Here is an 18727-nt window from a genome sequence, read left to right on the forward strand (position 1 = left end):
TTTGACTGACAAATTGTTTATCATACAAACATAAAAAGATTTCTAAATTATTAAATGTTTTCTAACCAATAAAAAAGCTTATCTAAATTTAGCTAGTTAAAGTAGTTATCACTTTTTCATTAATTAGAGCCACCAGCTGATTTTAAATACTGTTGTCAATTGGCGATTCTTCTTATGATGTCCTTTCTCTTTTAGACAAGGTCAACATATTGTAAATGTAGTTTACATGCTGCTAAACTTGAGCCTCTGTCCCATCATCATAAGATTGTTTCCTTTTTTTTTCTTCCTTCAAATATGGTTACCATGGATGCTGCACAAATGACTTGTTTCATCCAAAAGTTAATCTCATGTGGTTTGTCATTAAGCCAAGTTACTTTAACTAAATTAATCCTCCATTCTCAAAAAACTTTTTGAGAATGGTCTTTTGTCAATAACTTTTTTGTTTTTAAAATTTGATTTTTGCTTTTTATTAATTTTCAACTTAAATAAAATATTTTGGTTGTATAAATAGTGCTTGCTACTTTATTGGAAGTGAGTTCATTTAAAAATATTAAAAGAAAAAATCTTGTGTCTATGAATGACAATATACTGACTGAATCTATGTTAGTTCTTCTTAGATTATCTTTTACAACTGATCTACTCTGAAAGTTATATGTCAAATTCATTGCAAAATCAGCATCATTACAAACTTTCTCAGTAACTATTATTAAATCTTGCTGCCTGCAGAACAAATTAAGTTTGAAGCGAATTTGTATATGAAAAAAGTATTTACTTGTAAATTTACATTTATAAATTTACTTGTGATAAAATATAAATTTTTTTTCATTTTAATATTATTTTTTTTTTTTTTTAAACTAAAAAAAAAATAATTTATTATTAAGTTAAATTAAATTTAAAATAATAAAAATTTAATTTTTTTTTTTAAGTTTTTTTTTTTTTTTTGTTCTAGGGGTTGTACACACTGGAAGGAGAATCATTTTCTTCAATTAACGCTCTTATAACTTATCATCATGAAAGACGGTCTGTCATACAGAGCAGCACTGGTATCATATTGATGAATTCAGTAAATCGTATCTTTATGGATGGAGATGATTACATAGTACCACAAGACGATGTTCAACTTAAATGCAGACTTGGAGGTGGACATTTTGGCGATGTGTATAAAGGTATTGTTCATGTTGAATATATTTTCAAAAGCATTGTACTATATATCTTGTTTCATTATTTCTAATTTTCTAATCATTTTAGGAGTTTTACGTTCAAAGCAGATTATGCTGGCAGTAAAAACCTGTAAAGAAAATGTAAGCGATGTAATAAAAAAGCAGTTCCTTGAGGAAGCCGAAATTATGAAAACTTGTATGCATAAAAATGTGTTAAAATTGATCGGGGTTTGCAGAGACAAAGAACCTTACTATATATGTAAATATATGTTTTAACTTTTAATACAAAGACTAAAAGTTTATTTTTCTTTTTTCATTAATTTTTTTAATCGACTGGTGTTGATGCAAATCTGTGTTACAATATTTTGTTGCCTAGGAATCATTGTAACTAGATGCTGATTCTATCAGTAGCTCTAAAGTATTAGAGTGTTCATACTACCAGGTTGGGCACAGATGGTGTCCCTGTTAGTGCTTTTGGTGTGCATTGTTTGAGGTGTTACTCTTTGTTACAACTTTGATAGAACTGCATAGCTTATTGCTTGAGATGTCATGCACTATCTATGATTAAGTTTTCTAATAATTTAAAACATTTAATAAAACAGCTTTAATACCTAAAAATTTTAAAAATAAAAAAGCCATCAACACCAAATTGTTTTAATTTACCATATTACTTAACTTTTATTATCTCATATTGAATCCAACAGCTGATCCAACAAGTCGGGTTTTGATTACGGGTGGTAAACGATTAATCGATTAAAAACTTGTGTTTACTTTTATGTTGATTTGCCTTTATTTTCCGGCATCCGGTCAAATATTATTATAAACAAAAAAAACAATGCTTTTTTCATAGTGCCGTTTCTTAACCACCATTTACAATGTCGTTTGGAAAAAACCGCTCTGAAGTTTGGAAACACTTTTTATTGGAAAATAAAGGCAAATCAACATACAAGTGCAAACATTGTTCAGTTGAACTTAAATTCCATTCATCAACTTCAAGTTTCTTGTATCATTTAGAGCACAAACATAAAATTTATTTGACAAAAGTTATTTCAGAGAAGTCTAAAAATATACAGCCAAGTATTGCTACCTTTTGTAATAATATAGGTAGCAAAGCTGAAGATGTATTAACTTGTTTAACTGCTGTTGATCGTATCCCTTTTGCAACTGTGGCCAATAGCAAAGATATTAAAAAGGGCTGGAAAGCTCAAGGACTTAAAATCCCTGATGATTGACATGCTATAAAGGCAATTATTATGAACTACGCAAACTCAATTAAGTTAAAAGTTGTTCAAGAGCTTCAGCAAAAAAATTAAAAGGAGAAAGGTTTTCAATTTCTCTTGATGAGTGGACTTCTGGTAAAACTAGAAGGTATGTATGTCATAGTGACAAATGTCACTATGGTCTTGGAATGATTAGAATAAATGGTTTGTTGCCTTTAGAAAGAGCTGTTAATATTGTTATTGAGAAATTAAATGAATTTGGCTTAAATTTGATCAATGATGTTTTTGGATGTGTTACTGACGGTGCATTAGTAATGAAAAAAATCGGACGAGAAATGGGAGTTATACACCAACTTTGCTACTGCCATGGAATTCATCTTGCTGTATGTGATATTCTTTATAAGAAAAATTGCTTAGAAATAGAAACAACTCAAGAAGAAATAATGACTGATGAGATTGAAAATGAAACATCTGATTCCGACCCTGATGATGAAAACAACACTGAAGAATGCTGGAATGAGAAAAGTAATAGCTCTGTTTCACAGAAAATCCAGTTTAATGAGGACTATGGCATTATCATATCGAAGGTTCGTAGAATAGTCAAACTTTTTAGAAAATCTCCACTTAAAAACGATTCCCTTCAAAGTATTTGTAGAACAGATTTAGGAAAAGAACTCAAGCCTATTTTGGATACTAAAACAAGATGGAATTCGCTAATAAGTATGTTAAAACGATTCTTAAAATTAAAAAATGTTATTGCAAAGGCTCTTGTTGATATATCTAGAACAGATTTAATTTTAAAAGAAGAAGAAATAAAACACATTTCTGATATTGTTCAGGCTCTACATGTTGTAGAGTTAAGTGTTATTGAACTAGGGAAAAGAGACTGTGATCTGATAAAATTATTTTGTTTTTACTACAAAATCTTAAAGAACAAAATACTAACATTGGTCAAAAATTATTTACTGTTGTTTCAGAGAGAATTGTTGAAAGAAGAAGTTGTAATATTGCTGGTTTACTGTGCTTTTTACATAACCCAGCTGACTATAAATCAGACTCAGAATTTCCAGATAATCTTTTGAAATACCCACATAAAAAAAAAATTGCTAAAACTGCTAGAGAAATATACCTACGTTTATTTCTACATGAGGAAGTAGAAGCAGCATATCAGTCTGAGTTAGAGTACACTTGTAATAAAGAACCATTAAGAAAAAAAACTAAAGGTGAAGAATTAGCAGAAATAATAGCTAATACAGCTTCAGCAGCAGGAAAAACTAAAGGGATAACTTTTAAATCTTCCCCTCAAGAAGTTTTGACATGCATTAAACGTGAAATTGCAGTTCTCGAAAGCACTGGAAACAGGCCAAGTTCTTTAGAAAAGATTTATAATGCCATGCTAAGTCTTCCCCCGTTTTCTATAGAAGCAGAAAGAAGTTTTAGTGCAGCTGGTTTATTTGTTACTAATTTTAGAACTTGCTTAAACGATGATACTGTTGATAATTTATGTTTTTTAAGATCATATCTGATTAAAAGAGAAATAAAATCATAAAAAGTATAAATTACTTTTTATAAAGTTATAAACACATTTTTTCTAAAATTAATAGAAAATTAATCGATTAATTTTTCGAAATTTAATCGTTAATCAATTAATGTAAAATACCGATTAAGGTAGGCCGAAGCCATGAGGTTAGGTTAATCCTTAAACCTCTGGGGTGTTACAAGGTTTCATCCTTGATACCATAATACTTCTTATCTATATTAATGATCATTTCTGAAAGTATTACCTCTATGATGACTTTATTTGCTGGTAAAGACAGCTGGGGCTTACCGTAGCTTTTCACTCCTGGTTGCATTTCATTTTATCTCTATAAATCTTTTATTCCTCTTTTTCTCAAGGTCCAAAATGCAGGTTGTATCTTTTTGTTGTAACTGCTTCTTCATAATGAAAAAATTTTGTTTTTCCTTGCTCATCGATGCTTTGGAATTCTCCCTCATCTTCATTTTTTAATTATCTTAAATAAAGATAGGCATAACGAATGTAACAAATCGACTTAGTGTTTGGGCAGGTAGTATAGCAAATTAAAGAAGAATTTATTGTTTACGGACTTAAAAGATAACATTAGAATAGGATTTTTTATAGAGAGTCTACCAAACTATTAATTCAATTCCAAATTTGATAAAATTCAAATCTCAAATTTAAATTTCAAAGTTTGTATCAAATTTGATAATTTTTGAATTTTTGAGTTTTAAATAAAATTTACAGTTTTTTAAGTTTTTAAAGTCTAAAGCAGTTTTTTGGACTCTTCTTTGCTTTCTGTCCTCGATTGTCTGTTAGTTCTCATCTTTCTGTTAGCTCTCAACTTTCTGTCAACTCCTAACTCTCTATTAGCTCCCAACTTTCTGTCAGCTCCCAACTTAAATAGTTGTTGCGGCTTTGTTAGAAGTGTTTTTTTTTTAATGTTTTAGTCTTTGTGTTTTTTGTTTTTTTAGTGTTAGAGTTGTGTGATAAAGGTGATTTGCTTGCTCTTTTAAAAAAGGAAGGCCCCAATTTCACTCAGATGAGATTGTTTGACATGTCTATGGATATTGCTAGAGGGATGGCTTACCTAGAACAAAAACAAATCATTCACCGGGATTTAGCAGCTCGCAATTGTCTGGTTACAAATGATTATGATGTAAAAATTTCTGACTTTGGAATGTCAAGAGAAGAGGATGATGAAGGTTTGTATATATTTTTAACACACTGCTCATGTTCAAAAAAATGGCATGTCAGCAATCAATGACTGCTTCAAATGATGGAATTTTTTTTTAATTAAATTTTGAAAAAAATTGTTAAATTTTTTTTTTATGTTTTGTTTAATTTTGGTAAAGAATTTTATGATTTCCAAATCTGAAAACAAAAAATGGTTTTGCTGAGTGGGTTTGCATGCAAAACATGGTCAAATCTCTAATAATTTTAATGTTTATTATGTTAAAATAGAAACTCCATATTTAGTTAAAAAAAGTTATAAAAACAAGCAATTTAAAATAGGTTTTATTGAAATTTGATTTTAGAATTAAATATTAATTAATTTAATAAATATGATTAAATAAGGGATTGTCCATAAAGCATGTACGCTGGGGGGGGGGGGGGAGAGAGAAGATAGTAAAAAAAAAACGCATGTACTTTATGAACAACCCCTAATCCTAAATGCATTACTCAGACTTTTTTTTAAAAAAGATCAGCATGGTTTGCTTTTAGTAAATCATGCAAATCTCATGCTGAAATAAAGTAATATTTTATTTCTACATTTTTTAGGAAAAAAATATTTTATTCTTACATTGTTTGGAGTTAATAATTATTTATTCAATATTGTTTATTCAAATTAGTTTTTGTTAAGCAGACTATTTATTTTTTACATCATAAAAAATATAGTTTGATTGAAGTTTTATTATAATTAAATTGCTTTCAATGTTGTATATAGGTTACAGAGGCATGTGGGAAAAGATATTCTTATAAGAAGTTAGAAGAATACAAGCACAAGAAGTCGCTAGGAGTATTCTATTTACAAATGACTATATTTTGCCATACGCCTCTTTTAAGGTATAAATCAATGGGTCATGTAATTATACATAATTTTTCTAATATCAGATAGATAGTCTAAATATGGAGTTTTATTAACGCAATAAATATTGAGCTTATATGGGTGTGATAAATTATATTTGTAGTTTAAATAATTTCCTCCTAAATTAGTATTCCTCCTATTTATGAGGAAGTTTTACTTCTCAACTCACTTGGTGTTTATTTTGATGGCTTTTTTAACAAAATATGATATTGTTGTAAAATTCAACAGAGAAAATGTAGAGCACACTGGAAAAAACAGCAGTCACATTCTTTTTTACAGTTTTGGTACTTTTAGAATATGATTTCTAGACAACTGACACATTGATTTTCTACTTTTTGCTTTTTTGGCAAAACTTGCAGCATAAACAAGTTAATAAAACATTCATAAGTCAAAAGTCATTTATAAACAAAATAAGTCCAAAAAAGTGAAATAAGTTCCTGTTAAAATTTTAAATGTGAAAAAACTGTCGAACGAGCAGTAGAAGATATCAAAAGTCACAAATCTGAAGAAACTTTGTATTTGAAAAATCTGAATCTGAAGAAACTTTGTATTTGAAAAATTTATTAACAAATTGCAATTAAAGCAGTATAGTTTTTTAAACATTTTAACGTTTTGTTAATTTTATCAAAATAGCTTTATTTACGTGATATATATCTTTATTACTTATTTGAATATAACATATTATTTTATGGCAAAGAATTATTTTAAGACAGAGGAAAACATTTTACTTCATCATCTTCTGTTAAAAAAAATTGAATTGAAATTTTCGATTCTCTTGCTCTGAACAAATGAGTTACATTTTCTATTGAAAACATTTGAAACTTGTTCATATTTATTCTATAAATAAGCAGTGTACTTACAACTTAGAAACAACAACATACAAAAAAAGCATTCAATTTCTTCAGAAAATTTAAAAAAATCAGATTCTAACTTGACAGATCAAAGAACTTGAAAAAAAGGATTACTCTTATTAAATATAGTTCTTAAATATTGATGTTGAAGGTTAATTCTTACATATCATATGTTATAATACAGTTTTCTCTACAAAGAAGTCAAAAGGAATGTTTGATTTAGTATTCATTCAAACAGTTTAGAAGATTTTTAGGGTAGTCCAGATGATTACTGGGCCTTTTAAACCGTTGCCAGTGATGGTTGAAGTCATGATAGAGTGATTCTATTGCTTGCTCTGAATAGATGCCCAGTAAGTGGTTGTGGCGATCAATAAACTGTCACAAAAAAAACAGCATGTGCTTTGGGAGCTTGAGGTAGGAATCTCGTGTTTAGAAGCTTGAAGTAGGAATCCTTGGATTCTTCAATGAGGATGCAATAGTTGTCTTGAACATTTCTAAAAGAAGCATCAAACTTTCTGAATATGTCAATGAATGGAAATGCTAAAAAGCAAGCATCCTTTTCCGCAAGTTGTTGAAGCAAGTCAACATTTTGTAAATACTTTCTGCACTTATTGCCTGCAAATTGCCCTCTGTGAAAAGGCTGTTGTTGAATGTTCATCATTTTTGGCCACTCGCATGCATTTTTCCACTTCAAACACAGACTTTTAAAGAGGTAGTTAACAATACCAAGAAGCAAGTGAAGTTTCATGAGTGGAATGAAGTCCAAGGTGATTGTTCCTTCGGGTAACTTAATAACTGGCTCATTCACATCATTCTGAAAGTCGCTGGCTTTTTTTGTTTAGGCACCTGCTGCTTGGAAGGCCTTATAATCAGTTTGAATTGGGCCAAATGTTCGGAGCTCACCACTCTGATGAAGATTCTTTGACTCAATATCATACCAGGTACAAGAGTGAGCACTTTTGAGTGAGACTGCAAACCACAAATAATGCTTGTAAGCTTCATGTCGTACGACAACACAAAAGGCAATCTCTTAAGGCTCAATTTGTCCATGATCTGCTTTATATTGTCATAATTTTCAGAGAAGTTTTCTGCAATAACCACTAGAAGTTAATGGTTCACTCTTGAGTCCTTGAAGAGAGGTTTCTTAGTCAATGGGAGAAGCATTTGTTTCTAAGTCAAAAACTGCTAGAGACACTTTCAGGAACCCCCTTCTCCATCAAGACCTAACTTGATAACTTCATTTGACTGAGGACTTCTGATTTGAACTAAAGTGTTTCTTAGAGATAACAACAATCTTTATGTTTGGAAGGGAAGTTGAACATCTTCACCGATGTCTCTTTTTCTAAGGCCTACTCAACAGTTTTCGCAGATACCAATTGGGTACCTCTTTTTTTGATCTACTTTGAATACCTCTTTGATCTTTAAAGTTGATAGCTTGACCAAAAACATCTTGAGAGCATTTAATCATAGAGTCAGTCAGTTGCTTGTTAGCTTTTTTCACACAGAGAAATCAGACAGTTTTTCTGTTGCCATCATGAGTTTTTGCTTGATTAAGGATTTTAAATAGTTTTACACTTGTATTTTTATTTATAATTTGCATTTGTATTTATTAAATAGTTTTGCACTTGTATAAAGGCACAATGAAACTGTTCTCAGGCCTTTCCCAGAATTTTAAAATCAATAAAGGGCTAAGAAACTCTTACTTAAATAAGTTGCTTATCTTTGTTTGTAACTTATGTGACAAAAATATTCAATTTTAAAAATATTTTATTTCATTTGATTAATAATCTTGTCAATAGGCCAAAAAATTAAAATTTTCGAGTCAATTTTTTTTTTACAAAGATGATAAAAGATTTCTAAACCAACTCTAATGTATTCCTACATACTTGTACCATCATACCGCCGAAGGTTTTTCTCTGGAAAAGAGGTTCAAATTATTTTAAAATTTTTAATAAAAAATTTTAAGCTGTTGTTAAATGTGAATGCCAATTGTTCTCATGTGGTTTTAGAGTTTGTCAAAAGTTTTACGACAAAAAATTTTTTTAAATGGTTTTATAGTTTTCCCTATTAATTAGTCATTCAGTTATGGCCAAAAAAATCAATCATAAAATTTATAGTTAGTAATATCAAGCATCCATTCCATGGAAAAATTTATGGTATCAGCATAATTTTTTGTGACTAGTGTTATCGAAACTAGTAACCTAGAACATGAGCTCTCCTCAACAAGTGTCACAAATTTTTTATACCAGCAAAATTTTATTCAACTAGTCACCGTAAAGTGTGGGAACTTGGCTTGACCGGACTGCGCAAGCATTTAGAGAAAAAAAATGACATGTATAACTCTAACAATATAAAGGACCCCATGGACCCAGTAACAACACAAGCTTCTAAGGATCTAAAAGATCTCCTACATGAAAATTTAATTACTTTGGCTAAATAGCGGAAAGTGGTGAAGTTATTAGACGCTGTGGCATTGGTCAGTGTTTTCGCCTAAACTTAAGCTACCACCTAAATCCAGCCTCTATTTAAACCCATGCTACAGCCTCAACTGACTTACTTGACTGACCAACTAACTATCAGACATTACGCTAATTCTTCATAAAAAATGACGTTAAGAAGATGCTTGAAAAAGCTTTTGCAAATTATTAACTTGACAGAAAAGTTCATTAACAAAGGCTCCAGCTGGTACCAGTGTCGCCATGAATATTAACATGAATTTTAAACTATTCATAGACTTTGTGAGAAATGCTACATTAAAACACCTACCTACATTCCAAAGCATTCAGTCATTAATGTATAGAATAATGACAACAAATGCCAAGTGAGCCATCCTTTTTGCAAGGTACCTAGAAGTTTTCAAATTTCCACCATATGACTAAGTATAGTAATCGTCAGAGAACTTTAAAGATATCACCTTCCCAATGAAATTCAGTGGTGTTTAGAAATTAAGTCAACATCTTTGAACGGAAAAAAGTGTTTTATATGATCTACATAATCAAGCATTTTGTTTTGCTGCTGCTCTTGGTAGATGAAAAAGATCCCGGAAAGTCACACGTCTGAATCAAAGACCCAGCATAGATATGTTATGATTTGTAAAGGGTGACTAGCCTTGATTTTGACTAGCCTCGTGGTGACTAGCCTTAATGATACTAGTCACAAAAAGTTATCTTGACTGCGAAAATTTTTCTATGGAATTGACACTTCCCATTACTAACCATAGAAAATGTTTTCTGCTGATACTAGTAGCCAAAAACTCTTGGTGATTAGTCTAGTCTCGCATAGCTCAAGTTAGACTTAAGTTATGCGAGACTAGTGTTTAGAAGCTTAGAACATAGTCTCGCATAGCTTAAGTGAGAATTGGTAAACAAAACCCAAACACTACACTCTGACCAACACTAGCCAAAAAAAAGTCAAAGTGATGTCAAAAATGTCTCACAAAAACTTTAGTGCAAGTAAAGTCAAACCTCCATTTTTCATCTACTAAAACTACAACGTCAGAGTAAATTTAGTTTCATTGCATTTCATTGCTAAAATCCTAATGTTTTCTCCTGCAAAACTTATTAAAAAAATAATTAAAAATTTCCATCACTTGAACATGATAATTAAATTTTTAAATTTCTAATGAGTTAGTTTTAAAAAAATGAGTTAGGCGATAATAAATAATTAGATGATGATAAATCATAAGGGAATGATAAATCAATATAGATAGTAAATTACTGAAATCTTTTTAAATTTAAGTTTTATAATATTTAAGCAATAGTTTTCTAAAAATGCTACATGAAAAGTTTTAAAAATTTAACTAAAAATAAAGCTAATTTTTAAACTTAATCATATTGAATTACTTTGTTAACTCAAACCCCCGTTTTTAATTTAATGAAAAACTATATATATATATATATATATATATATATATATATATATATATATATATATATATATATATATATATATATATATATATATATATATATATATATATATATAAAATATAAAAAAAAGAATTTTATAGTTAACAATATTTAAGCAATAAAAAGATGACTCTTTATGTGTTATCAAATTGACAGTCCACATTTGATTTTTGATTTTACACGTTGTAATTGATTTGTCCAACAATATGCTGTCATACAACAATGTACTGTTGTCCAAAATATGCTATTGTAATCTGAGTTATGTTATTGCTTTAAATTATTCGATATTATTCATTTACATAATTATATTGATGTTGATTAGTCTGAAATTGTTATTGTTGAATGTAAAATAGTTTTTAAAAAAATGTTAAGGTACATATACTATACAAACCACAAAAGAGATTCCGTTTAAATGGTGCGCCCCTGAAGTATGGCTTGACACTAAGTATTCCACTAAAACTGATGTTTGGTCATATGGAGTTACGTTATATGAAATTTATTCACTCGGCCAACAGCCGTATCCTGGCTGGACCAATAAGGTATTTTTTATGATTTCGATTGTTATTTTAGAACAGTTATAAAATGTTTACATATGAAAACTGAAAAGATGTTTGATTGTTATTATTATTAATAATTACAACAAATAGTAATTATTAAAAAGACTGTATTTCGTTTTGCATTTTGTTTTTGAAATTCTGTTTATTTGCAGCACAAATATTTACAAATTTTACTAAATGATAAAGATGTTTCTTGGATTACACCTTCAATTAAAACGTTTTTTAAAACTTTGTTTTTTAATAAGTATTTTTAAGTCTTACAAATTATTACTTTTTAAAAGTAGTTTCTTTAGTTTCGTGAAATGTTTTGTTCAAGTACAACATCGATATCAAAGATATGTTGGACATTGCTCTGATTAGCTAACCCAATTCTTTTTAAAAAAACTAGCTTTTAAATGATAGTCTAAAAACTTTTAAAAAAAAAAGCCAAAACTTACACACATTTAAGAGACGCTAGAAAGGATAGGCTTCCCCTTATGTTTTATACTTTTTCATCCAAGGTTTTGTCTTTGCTAATTGTAAAACAGTACTTCAAATTCTAGTTTTTTTATTTTTTGCAACAATAAATCACGCTAAAAAGAACAATTTTTAATAAATTAAATAGGATTTTGTTAGTTACAACAAAATAGTACGGTAGATTGCCGTGAAGGCTAAAACAAAAAATGTTTTGCATGAAGTTTTCCTTAATGACTTGTCTTACGTCAGTTTTACAGTTCACGTTAATGAACATAAAACAAAATTGAGTTCAAATAATTTTCTATGAACATTTCATGATTTCAGAGTTTATACGTGTTTGCGTAAATCAAATTAATATTTGCCCTTTTTTTTGTTTGTCTGTTTTGTAACTTATACTGCAAACGTTTATTAAACGTTACTGATGACGTCAAACTGAAAACGCTGAAATTATTTATAAAATATTTTAATATATAAATAATATTTTAATATTATGAGTTAACTGTGTACTAACTACATTTTCAGCAAGCACGTGAAGAAATAAATGCCGGGTATAGGATGCCATCTCCTGCAAAAACACCTCTTGAGGTGTATGAGCTAATGAGAAAATGTTGGCATTTTTCGGACATTGAGAGACCTTCTTTTAGTGATATAATCAATATACTTGAAAAAATTAAGTTGCATATATTCAAAATGAATTTTTTTAAATGATTATCAGTAAAAAAAAGTATTCCATTTTGTATAATTCTGCGCGCGCATTTATTTTTTGTTCTTTTTTTGATTTTTTTTTTAAAAAAAAAAAATACTTTTTTCGTATTTTATTCGTATTTCGCATTCTATTGTAAAATAAAATATTTGCAATTAGATAATTAGCTTATAAAAAGCTTTTTTATATTTTTTATAATTTTCATAAATTTATGAACACTAATATATCATATTATTTGATTTATATTTTAAAAAATTTTTTTTTGTTTTTTAACACAATTAAAATATATTTATTTTTTTATTAAATTCCTACAAATAAAATATATTGTATGTTTTTAATATACATAAATCATATATAACTTATGTTTTTTTTTTTTTTTTTAATTTTTATGCAAAACGGTTCACATTTTTAGTGCTTAAAATATTTTTTTAATTGACGTACGCAACTGTAGCATCCCCTTAAGTAAATCTAATAGCATTTTTGATACTTCTTTGATTTTTTTAAAGACGGCTGCTGGACGAATCTGCTGTTCACGACTTAAAGAGAAAGTAGATAAGATAGTATGCGATTAAACAAGGGCTAAAATATTTTTTGTTCTCGTAAAAATATGCGTTTGAATTCCAAGAAATCTTGAAATTATTTTTTCGTATTTTTGCCTTTTTTTATAGGCATTTCAGAGTCATTTCAGATAACAAAAAACATCGATTTTCTGGTTGCGATTGTTAAGGTCTATTTGCAAACTTGTTGATTAATTAGTCAAAATTTTGCAAATTTTAATAATTTTGCAATTGCTGACTTGACAAAATAAACTTAAGTCAAATCATAAAAAGCAAGAACTTGTTTTTTGAGTAGCGCGTACTGTGTGCACATTGCATCTTTTTTAATTAGCATTAAATTTTCGCTACTTTCGCTAACATGTTAGCTATGAATTGAGCATATAATTTATGTAAAGGTTTTCCGAGAGTAAAGTAAACCCTAAACTGATACTTATGAAATAAAATAAAGGTGAGTTGCCACCTTGGGATGAAAATCCCGAGTTAGTCTCTAAAATTTCCCGAGATTTCGGAATCGTCATAAAAAAAGGTAAAAGTACAAGACGTTCAAGCTTAATTTGTAATTTAGTAATTTGTACATCATTAATTGTAAAAATTGATAAAGTGTAAATATAGGCTTTAGTTTTGTGGATGTTTAGTTTTATTGCTGTTTATTCTCTTTGCAATGTTTTCTTTTTTATTCTCTCCTTTCTGTATTTTATCGAAAATACAAACTAAAAACATTGCTTATCTGCAATGTGCGATTAAACATGTAAAAATGTATATATAGTATAATATTAAAATTATATATTATCAAAAATAAATAAAATATTAGTACTTGCTGATGGGAAGATCAAAATTTTTTGGTAGAAGGTACACCTTAATTGGATTTTGATTTTTCTAATACATTCTTATTTCAAACGTGTGCGTGATTTTAATTTCATTTTTATGTCCACAATTTAATTACAAATGTGAGCGTTATTTACAAAAGTTTTTTTAACATCTGTTTAATTAATGAAGTTATCAAAATACATAAGGTTTATTAAATAAACTTTAGTTATCGTTATTTAAAGTAAAAAATGTTTTCTGAAGAAGAAGATCATATTCGAGATTCTAATGATTCATTGTTAGTTAATGAAACATCTGAAGTTAAAAATTAAGCACCAAATTATTGGACCCGTTATAACCAAGTCAAAAAAGTTGTAAAAATATTTAAAAGGTCTCCAAACAAAATTGAAAATTATTTACAAAAGTACGTAAAAATTGAGTTTAGAAAGGTCATCCGTTTAATCATAGATTGCAAAACCCGACGCAGCAGCTTGTTGCTAGACCGATTTGTGAGGATAAAATAAAATTAAGTTATTGTATTAAAAAGGCACTACTAGATTTTAAATTGGATTCCAACGTCGATGATTGAATTAAGATGAAAGAAAAGGAATGTAGAATGATATCTAATTTAGTAGTACTTTTGACTCCCGTTGTGGTAGCACTTTGTCGACGAGACGCAACTTTAATTTCCTCTCACATTGCATTAGAGTTCATGTTGACAAAACGAAAGTGAAGGATTGAGAGTGCAAAAAACTTAATTACTATTGGAAAAAATCTTTGATACTCATACTTTGATACTGCTTCTTCAAAGCACTGGAAAGTTTATAAAATTTGTTTAAAAGAAAAAGAAGAAACCTAAATAGACAATTAATGTCCACCATGTTAATTAGACCAAATTATCTGAAGCAATATAGGATGCTGGTTGTTGCAATGTTTTTGATTTTATTGAGAGAGAAAAAAAACTATATAATTTAAAAAAGGTATTTAGAAGATAGTGACGCCTTTTCTTTTAAAAAGGAGTTGATGCTAATCCACACTACCCTCGTAGTATCTGTTGAGTCAGAAAATTAAAAATATTCAGAATGGTCAAGGCACAGAGCTAAAAAAAAACAAAACAGAAAAAAAGAGTTTACAAGTCTAAAAGTTTTTAAAGAAAAAAAGTTTTTTAAGGAAAAGAAAAAAGTACATAAAATATAATGAACTTTATAAAACTTTTATTTGCTTGCTATAAGAAGGAACATCAACAAAAGCAACATCTTTATTACTTTTATAATCTTTTTTTTTTTTAAATACTTTATTAAAAAAACTGCGTAAGCTACACTTTTTAATCTTTCAATAATTCTAACCAATGCACAGTGGGTAAGATTTGCCTAAAAATGGCAAAACTATTTATGGGTTAAATATAGACATATGATACATATTTATAGAGATTTTTAGTGCCAAGGGTTTCATTTTTGGGCTCCATTTTAATTTTATCATGACCCCTCAGGTAATCATTTTAGGGGTGGTCAAAGGTGGTCTCGATAGTTTTAATTAGATGGTATATGTTGTATGTCTAAATATAGGTAATTGATATCAGGAAAATTAAATCGGGCCATATATGGTCTCTAGGATTGTTTATGATTACATAGGTAGGTGTGATCATAGGTTGTCAAGATATTTTCATAATTTTTACTTATTTTTGTACTTTATTATTTCTTTGATATTGTGAATATAAACAAATAACGTTTATAAAAGTTGAACTTTATTAACATATTTTTTATATATTTAAAAATCTAGGTGATGACATACATCATACATTAGTACATCAAGAGCCCCTTGGCCTCCTCAGGTTGACTGGAGTCTTTGACTTTTCCCTGACTCTTTTTTATTCTGGACAACTTAGTAACGTAGCTGCAAAGCATTTCATCATAAGATTTTAATTTGTTTGAGGCCTGGAGAACTTCATTGTTTAGTGCTCTCTGTTGTTTCAGTCTAAAACATTAATATTGGGGTGGATGAAATGACTATTTTTCACAATTAAATTACTGTTTTTCCATTATATGGGCGTTATTTAAATGAACTAAACTCATTTGACATATTTAAAGTACATTTTTCTAGATGATAACGGCATTTTTGAAAAGTTATTTAGTCGACATTAAAACTAAAAGTACTAGATGATGTAGTTTTCTTTCTTTCAACACAACGAGAAATTAAAAAACTTTTTTTCTCGTAAGCAAACTATTTTTAACTCTTTACTAAACTAAACTCTTCTTTATACATAAATAAAAACTTTTTGCATACATTTTTTAAATCCAAGTATTAAATATTTTCTTCAGTGATGATCCCGCATTTTTTGGTGTTTGAGGTAGTTAACTTCCAGAAATGGAGCAAACTCGTAACATTCGTATCTTTATGCTTATGTCAAATAATGACGCTTTGCATAAAATTGCGATGATTGGAGGCTGGCAACAAATAAGCCTCAAAATTTTGTCACCTAACACCTAATCACCTCAAACGTGATGGCAACAAGTTGATAAAAATTAACTATTCTTAACTAGACTTATACCCATCAATAAATTTTAGGTTTTATAGTATTATCTCTCAGCGTTCAAAAATTATGATCAAATAAAGTTAAAATCCATCTCAATTTGAGGGGGTTACAATTTTTATATGGTCATATTTTTTGAACACCGAGAGATAATTCTATGAAACTTAAAACTTATTGATGAAAATAAGTCTAGTTGAGAGAAGTACAAAAAATATTTTATCAAATTATTGTCCTCACGTTTGGAGTGAGGTGTGGGGATAAAATTTTGGGGTTTATTTGTTTCCAGCCTCCAAATCTGTATTTATTACCTCCTCTTTTATAAAATATTATATTATAACTTTTTACAATAACATTAAAAGTGCTATTTAAAAACGTTTTTAACAAGATTTAAATGACTAAAACTGTTCTTTATTCGTCTTCTCCAGTTTTTAAAGCAAAATCTACAATCGGATATCATTTATAATAAAAGCCTAGCACCTACTGCGCTCAGCTGAGCTCAGAAAATTTGGTATTTGTAAATTTTTATTTATATATGAGAGTGTAATTTAAAGTAGATCACACGTGCGGTATAGTGTGGCCTAGTGGTTTTCTGCTTGTGTTAAGGTAAGTGTTATAAAAAATGTTGCGCATCTGAAGGGTTTTTTTTTTAATTGAAAAACACTGTAAAAAGTAGCATGCATAAAAAGTAAATTTTCATATTTCTTTTTTTTATTTCAATACATGATGTCAATGGTGATGTCAAATATAAACCTTTAAGAAATTAAAAGGATGATGTAAATATGATGTTAAATATAAACCTTTAAAAAATTAAAAGGTTGTAAAATTGTCTTGTTGGCCTAATATTTCATTTTTATATGATATTTTACATTTTTACCAATATTTGAAAAAATATTGCCATTTTTGTGGTAAAATTGATATAACGAACTCAAAAATCACAGTAGGGAAAAAACTATATGAGTTTTAGGGTGCTGGAGGTCTCTAGATTACATTTACAATAAAAAATTATTCCAGTTTAAAAGTTGGTTTTGAAGGGTTTTGCTCACCTCTGGCCCGATGTGCAATGTTTAACTTAACGTGACAACGTAAATAAAAAATACTTTAAGAAAATCCATTTATAATTTAGATAAATAACTACTTGAAGCAAATTTCTTTTCTCACCATTATCATTATTTTCACAGTGGAAATAAAACACTTTCAAAACTTTCTAATATTGATTTATTTAAAAAACGTCTGGACAATTAGATCTAAAATGACAGCAAAACATTTAATAGTGAAATGGTACGGTTGTTCTTAGCATGTTTTTATTAGATCTACTTTTAAAAGCTATAAATTTAGATATACTTTGTTAGAATTTTAGTGGAACATAAATATAAAGTTTAACGTATTCAAAATGAATATCTAAGATATAATACTACCCACAGTTGGAGGTATAGTAAGTTATAATCTAAGACGGTATTTAATACAACGGTAAAAAAGATGTAAATATTCAGAGAATCTTTAAATTTTCTCAATTTAAATAACTTAATGATATTATAAACAAATATAATAATGGAGTAGGGTTCTCAAAGACTAAAAAGAATCTCTTATTACCAGCTAGAGGTCTAGGGTAGCGCTTTAAGCTTCCCATTGTTTTATAAAGATTCTATTGGCCAATAATTTTAACCGTGTGAAAATCTAAATTTACCACTGTTTTATTAGTAATTATAAATACCTAATTATCTTTACTTCATTGATCTATTTATTTAGTGAAAGCAAAAGAAAAACACCGGAATAGTACGCAATACATATTTGTAATATATTTTACAATGTAATATGTTTATCGTGTTCTGGCACCAGTTATAGTTTATATATATTTTTTAAACTGTATACTTTTATATACATTTATTCAAAAGATGTTTGATTAGTTATTTAAGGAAAACTAATAAGCTATTAGGTTATATTGTGAAAAAATAGTATTGCTTTATAGAATGTTCTTTGATGTACAGTATTGGATAAAACTAATAAGCTATTAGGTTATATTGCGAAAAAATAGTATTGCTTTATAGAATTTTCTTTGATGTACAGTATTGGACAAAACATTTGCAACCAACATTGAACAATGCTTAAAAGTGTTCCTAATTTTACATGTCTTAAAAACGAAACGAACTATACTACCACAGCAAACAGTTCAGGATTCTGGAGTCATAGCATGCCATGACATGAGCAATCAGCTGACAGGTGACAGCACACAGGCAGAACTTCGTTGACAAGTGCCATTTTGCAGCGGACAAAACAAGTGCAAATTTTTTGGTTTGTTTCATTTTCTTAAGTCTGGTCCGTGTCAACGTCACGGAAGTTTTTTAATAATTAAAGGAAGTATCCAGAAGTTTCTAGAAG

At 28.6% G+C, this 18727-nt stretch overlaps 1 protein-coding gene across 1 annotated transcript in view; it reads left to right on the forward strand.

Annotated features, from left to right (window-relative positions):
• Positions 1-12823, forward strand: part of LOC100192292 (tyrosine-protein kinase Fer) — a 126467-nt gene extending 113644 nt beyond the window's left edge. The window contains exons 12-16 of the mRNA XM_065806010.1: positions 950-1166; positions 1249-1419; positions 4871-5101; positions 11117-11283; positions 12280-12823. Of these exons, the coding sequence (XP_065662082.1) occupies positions 950-1166; positions 1249-1419; positions 4871-5101; positions 11117-11283; positions 12280-12465 (972 nt within the window). The 3' untranslated portion in view covers positions 12466-12823. The remainder of the gene's footprint in view (positions 1-949; positions 1167-1248; positions 1420-4870; positions 5102-11116; positions 11284-12279) is intronic.
• Positions 12824-18727: the final 5904 nt, after the last annotated feature.

Source organism: Hydra vulgaris, chromosome 09 (assembly GCF_038396675.1).
Source record: "Hydra vulgaris chromosome 09, alternate assembly HydraT2T_AEP".
Taxonomy (NCBI): domain Eukaryota; kingdom Metazoa; phylum Cnidaria; class Hydrozoa; order Anthoathecata; family Hydridae; genus Hydra; species Hydra vulgaris.